A 6,604-nucleotide genomic window follows, 5' to 3' on the forward strand; every position below is an offset into this window, starting at 1 on the left:
CTATAAGTTATAAGTAATTTCTGCAAAGTTAAAAGTAAAACGTGCTATATGTCCTCCTCTGACTGCAGCCTACTCTTATCTACCATTGCCATCAGATTGTGGTTTCTGAGGGAGATCTCATGCTTTGTGCTGCCAACGTAAATTCAATGTTTATGCTGCCTTACGTAAAACTAATGTTGCTCAAATTCAACATGAAATTTATACTCACTGGCCATACTAGAAGATACATCCCTGCTGTGATCTGATGCACTGCTGTCATGACTGGCACTGGAGAGTCTGCGATTCTGAGCCATCTTTAAGAAAACAACAACAACTGAATCTTAATGAAGTATCCATCATATTTACAGTTTAAGTATTATTGATGGATTTTCAACATATAAAGCAATTGAATAATGTAAGATCTCCTTTTGAATGTTAATTCTGTGATATTTTATTATTGATTTGCCTAAGGATGGGACTTGGAGGGTGTTTTTGTCCTCCTTAAAATCTTGAAAGTGCATGAGAGAGGTCAGGGAGTGTTGTAGCACTCAGTTGAACAATTAGAAATTAGAAAGTGCTACGGGGGTGAAACTGATCTTTTATCACAGACACAAAGCTGAACTATGCAGCATATGCACTATAACGAAGTTAAAAGGCACCACTCTAGCTCATGCCCAGTTAACGCTTGTGTCTTAACGGCTGATCTGTTGCAGTTATCATCTTGTCAGAGTTAACATCATCAGCACACTCTACACATCTCAGTTTAATGATTCAGTAATTCTGCAGTAATAGAGTTTGTCCTCTGCACTTCTATTACTGCTTTGGCTCAGCTTCCAAGTCAAACATCAGAAGACTACAGAGGACAGTCGGGTACTGCTGAGTGAATCATCGGTACTCCCCTTCCTACCCTTAAAGAACAAGGAGAATGGCTTGAAAAAATGACTCAGGAATTTGCCTCTAGGCCACTTCCTCTTTGAAAGGTTTACCTCACTGTACAATAAAAAATGCGTGCAATACTCATCACTGTTCATGCTTATATTTAACATATACCCTTAATTAATTGTATATGTACATACATTTACATATTTAGCAGACACTTAAAAGTGACTTACAGTGCATTCAGGCTATACATTATTTTACTAGTATGTGTGTTCCCTGGGAATTGAACCCACGACCTTTTGTGCTGCTAACGCAATGCTGTACCACTGAGCCACAATATATACATATTTATTTTACATACACTTAGGTCTTAATTTCTTGCATGCTGTGTTTAAGCATTTGTTAACCAGAACAAGAAGAAAGATCCATGTTTTTAGTATTAGGTAAGCTTGTCTGCATAATTGGACTATGTGCAAATTCCCATTTTACATGTGAATGTGGTTATTGACCTGTTAAAACCTCTTAAACTCTGTGGACCCGGATACGGGTCCAAAATCGCGTTAAAAATGTGTATGCTTCATTTACATAGCCTTCCTTATATGGTATCAGCCCATATATGGGTTCATTTGAAAGCTTGGAGTGTCTTCTTTACAAAGAATACCATTCCTTTTGGTTTTATATTCATAAAGCAGTACAATTAAGCTTAGAAATGTATTCGTCCCACACACGAAACCATTGCGAATTTTATATATTTTTCACAAAAAAAGTCAAGTTATATATCACAAGAAAGCTCTCATTCTCTAGAATTTTGTCGATGTAGATTATTTCATTGTGTGACAATCATAGATCAAATTATCTTCAATTGAATTGCGATGTAAAAAAAAACATTGTATGTAACATTCCTACTTGTAGCACTGCTTCAGTTAGCCGCAAACAGCCACAAATATCTATATACTCTATATTATCTTTTAGATTAGGATCTCTTTATAGAGCGTTCTGTCCAGGTAACGGAATCCAGCGCGTCTGGAAATAATGGCTCTCCATCTCATTCCAGCGCGCTGGCAGCACGTCTGATGTTATATAGATCTGCGGTCGGTTCTGGGCTGCAATTGGTCAGATTACATGTCTCTCAGATCGGCCATTACAGCCTTTGTGAACTCTGACACCGCTGCGTCACCAGAGTGGGCAAGAGAGCGGGGTCTCTATCCGGTCGGTCAACTAGTGGCCTCTGGCTGTTGTAGTTTCTGGAAGCGGAATTGGAGGCGTTTCTCCGCCACGGATGAGTTGCAGCAAACGCGACTCGGATCATATCAGTCTATGATTATCAAATTACAAGTTATATATGATGAAGAACGTTCAGCGCGCCGTGGAGAGGAATGAGCGCGCGTCCGGTGAGGCTTTAGGAGCGAGTCTCCGTTTGAGAGCTTATTCTTTGTTATGAAACGTGAGCGCACTGCTAGCAATCTGATACACTGTTTGTTGACAGAAAAGTATAGTACATTATGCATTTCAGTAAGTATACAGTAAATATACATGGATTCTGATGCTGAGGTAAGAGATGCTGTGATCACTATCCCAATACAGAATGCATATAAATGTTATTATATAAAGCTGGAGGATATGGAATCTATTTTAGATTGTTATAGACCAGATATATATTATAATGTAGACAGTCTTGAGCATCCTGAAAGAATTAAACTGAGTGTAGAAATCACAATATGAGAAATTTGGTCCAATTCGCTTATGCCATTTTGTTTCTCATTAAAACGACATCTTTTCTCATAATAACAAGATATTTTCTCATTAAAATACATATTTTCAACAAATCGAACAAATCATTCAAAACAACAAATCGAAATACGAACAAAAATAAAGATATTTTCTAATAGGCTAATAATAATAATAATAATATATATAATATATATAATTATAAATAAACAAATGAGCTTATGCTTTAATATTTGTTTCACATTCGTGGGCAGCTTTGATACTTTAGTCTGATTATGTTTATTATGTATTAGTGATTATATATTATTAAAGGATATCTTTAGCTGAATCAAGCCTCGCATTGCATCGCGTTCTTCTTATGGGAGGCTATACAAATTAAATAAACACAAATTTGTTTTTGATGGTTTTATTCAAGTAGACCTTTACACATAAGGTGTGCCAGAAAGCGCACCCTGTTATTTTAGAAAAGCAATTTGTAACGTTTTGTTGTTATTGTGGAAGTATAGAAAATAAAGCAGACATTTCTTTCCTCTGTTATTACAGTGTAGCCTAAGGGATCGCGCCGGCGCCGCCGAACCAAGAAGAGCAGTGTTGTGCTTTATATGAGATGTATATTTGCAAGAAATACAGCCTATACAACAGCCAGACAGTTTGAAGAAAAGTTATTTCGACTAATTTGCAGAGCGGTACTGTAACAGAGAGGCATTGGCGTTAGGATCCAAGTGCAGCTTTATTAGTTCACAAGGCAGGTCGTACAGGAATAGATTGGTAACTGGTGTTAGACACAACGAAGGCTGGGCAGAATCGTAAACAGTGTTCGTGATCAGGGTCGAGGCAGGCGGCAGACAAACAATAGCATGAATCAACAAGGCAGGCAAGGTCAGAATAGGTAGGCAGCAAGTAATCGTAAACGGGCAAACAGTCCAGGTAATCAACAGATAATCCAACACAGGGAAAATTCTCCAAAATGTCTGCAAGGCAAAACAAGACTTCGCAATGAGAGCAGGGAAGGCACAGTTTAAACAGACCGGGCAATAGGAAACACCTGTGCAGGTGATTAGTCTCTGGCATGGGGCATTGTGGGAATTGGCGTCCGAAAGGATCGCTCAGTACTCCGGTGATGGTTCCCTCTGGTGGTGATCGGAGGGAGCCACAGAGGCTGAATTTGTGACAGGTACATGAGATGAACTCTTATTCTGTGTAATGGGATAGACAGTAAAGACAGGCTGAGCGAAAAGTGGCGTTTTTAGGGCCGCCCACGCACAAATAGCAAGCTAATTTTTTAACCCACGAACAAAAAATACGACAAATCTAGCTTACTTTTCGTTTGCGAGTCACTTAGCTCGCTCACACATAGCCTACCATATATCTATAATAACGGGAAAACATAGTTTTTAATGACATAATATGTCCTTATTACGAGAAAAGATGTCGTTTTAACGAGAAAACATCTCGTTATTACAACATAATTGAGTGGGAAAAAAATATGTGTGTGGGAGCAATGCGTCACCGTATAAAGGAGTCATGGGTCTGAGTGCAGTTATTGGATAGCACTATATTGTAGACTTTATGTCAGACTGTGGCGACAGCAGCGCGGACAGTCGCTTAGCTCGCTCACATATAGCCTACCGTATATCTATAATGGAAAAACATATAATTTTTATGACATAATATGTCGTCCGTAATTACAAGAAAAAATATGTAATTTTAACGAAAAAAGATGTCGTTTTAACGAGATAATTATATAGTTTTTACGACATCTCGTTATTACAAGAAAATATGTCGTTTTAACAAGAAAACATCTCATATTACGAGAAAAGGTGTCGTTTTAACAAGAAAACATCTCGTTATTATGAGAAAATATGTTGTTTTAAGGAGAAAATATGTCATGCTTATGCTCAAGCACTTTCTCAGTTGTTTTGAATCATTGCCTTTTGAAATCCATATTTTCACTAATTCTGTTTCAACAGGAATCTATATTGAGATTTATGGCGTAAACTTACCACATCAGCAGGCCAATCAAATAGCTGTGGAAAAGCGTCAATAATATCTGTGAGACTGCACAAAACAGGAACACGGAACACCAAAATATCTAAAGCTTTCTGATTATAGCCTGTGTATTATGCATTAACTCCAAACATGGATCCAACTTTCATATATTTATATTATTATAGTATATTAATATACAATTTTAAAACACTGAGATAAATAAAAGCATCGGAGTGCATACACCCAGGGGCATCATGCATCCCGTCCATTAAATAAATAATTAAACAAACAAATAAAACAAAACAGTGGCCACTTGGACAAATATTACAGTTTTTAGAATTCTGTCAGTTATTCCCAGCAAAGCCTAATTAAAACGGTTTGTATTTATTTATTTATTTTACCCCAGGGTGTAGTTTCGATTTAATTTTGGACATTTTAAAAATAAGGGTACAACTTTTTATAAACTGTGCATTAATAACTCAAACGCACACAAATTCACACCGTTACATTAACACCATTATATACACTAACCTTGTTGCAGTCCTGGTGAAGGATGCTTACTAATGAAGGATGCGATGAAATAGATAAAGCTTCAGCTTTACATCCACGCACCAAAACAGGAGAACTTCTTGCTTTACAGCGGGACGATAAAAACTAAACTGAACATGAACGGAACCTATCTATCTACTTTAGTTTTAAAGCAGCTGTAACATGCATAGAAGACTTCCTCCTTCTTTCTCTTGTATATCTTCCTCCTTTACGTCCAGCCACAGTTGCCAAGCGTCTTTGAACTTTAGTTTTTTTTTGGCGGGCGGGGCCCCATTATTTAGTGTGATGATGATGTTTCTCTATCCATTTTTAATTCATTGCATGCATGCTTTGTTGCCTTAATTTACTGTAGTTGTGCTTAATTGGTCTTTTTAAGTGCTTACATTTTCCAGCTAGCAATAACACACATGCTCACAAAAATAACAGAAAGACCACCAATGCATCAACAACTGCAATTTCTGCTTTTTAAATGAAGCAATGTAGTCTTGAGGTTTGTAGACATCCTCGACCTAACCACTGCCCATGTTCTTCAGCACGATGCAGACATAACAGAAATCCTTTAAAACCACACAGAACAGAACAGGAAACACTAGCAGATCTTCCCCTATAGTCATCTTGTGCAAAAGACACAAGATGACAAGACAAGACAAGACAAGATATACAATAACACTTAATTTCAGCATTTACTCCTAGAGTCTGAACCAGGGTTTTCTGAGTAACAAAGGTGTTTTACACAAATAGTACATTACTAGTACCAAATTCCAATCCTGAAGAAGCATCACAATGTATTAACTTAAATCATTTCATGATATATTCAAATTCAAAATAGTAAGTTTAATACACAAACTAATTTAGTTCACAATGATTCTGTTATTTAAATACATAAGATTGGGATTTCAATTCCAGGAGCTGCATAGAACCAGCCAAACAGTTTTGTGTGTAAGACTGAAACGTTTCATCTGTATTCATTCTTAGAATACAGGAAGTCAGGGCCGTGCAGAGACCTTTGGAGGGGCAGGTGCTCAAAGTATAAAAGGGGCACATGGAGCATGGCTTTTAATAGGGCTGTGCTCCTTGCTGAGACATGTATCGAAACGGATGCTTCTGTATTGATAGCAGCAAATGCCGTGATGCAGTTTTGAAAAAGAAACAGAACAGAAAAGACCATTTTAAGTTTAAAAGTTAAATACATATTTCTTTGCACCTCTTAATCACTCTGAAAATAGAAACGGAATTAAATTTGGCCTATTATTATTATTAAGTTTACAGGGTATAGTGGTTTTATATTATAATATAAAATAAACGTGAAGACAATAAACACGATTGCAAAAATATACGGTTTATGTGTGTTTTTCAAGTTATCTATATAACACAATAACACATTCTACTTGGAACAGGGACGTATCGGAAGCTCCAACCTTCCCAAAGGAGGTTTCGGAAGCAAATACACATATGAACATTCCTTAGGTGCATATGGAAA

At 37.0% G+C, this 6,604-nt stretch overlaps 1 protein-coding gene across 1 annotated transcript in view; it reads right to left on the reverse strand.

The window, feature by feature from the left end:
* Positions 1–5,309, reverse strand: part of LOC107679347 (serine/threonine-protein kinase Nek4-like) — a 16,295-nt gene extending 10,986 nt beyond the window's left edge. The window contains exons 1-2 of the mRNA XM_016474874.1: positions 5,107–5,309; positions 209–293 (exon numbers count right to left, since the gene is read on the reverse strand). Of these exons, the coding sequence (XP_016330360.1) occupies positions 209–293 (85 nt within the window). The 5' untranslated portion in view covers positions 5,107–5,309. The remainder of the gene's footprint in view (positions 1–208; positions 294–5,106) is intronic.
* Between the last annotated feature and the right edge of the window lie 1,295 nt (positions 5,310–6,604).

This window comes from Sinocyclocheilus anshuiensis, unplaced genomic scaffold (genome assembly GCF_001515605.1).
Source record: "Sinocyclocheilus anshuiensis isolate Anshui unplaced genomic scaffold, SAMN03320099.WGS_v1.1 scaffold12304, whole genome shotgun sequence".
NCBI classification, from domain to species: Eukaryota; Metazoa; Chordata; class Actinopteri; order Cypriniformes; family Cyprinidae; genus Sinocyclocheilus; species Sinocyclocheilus anshuiensis.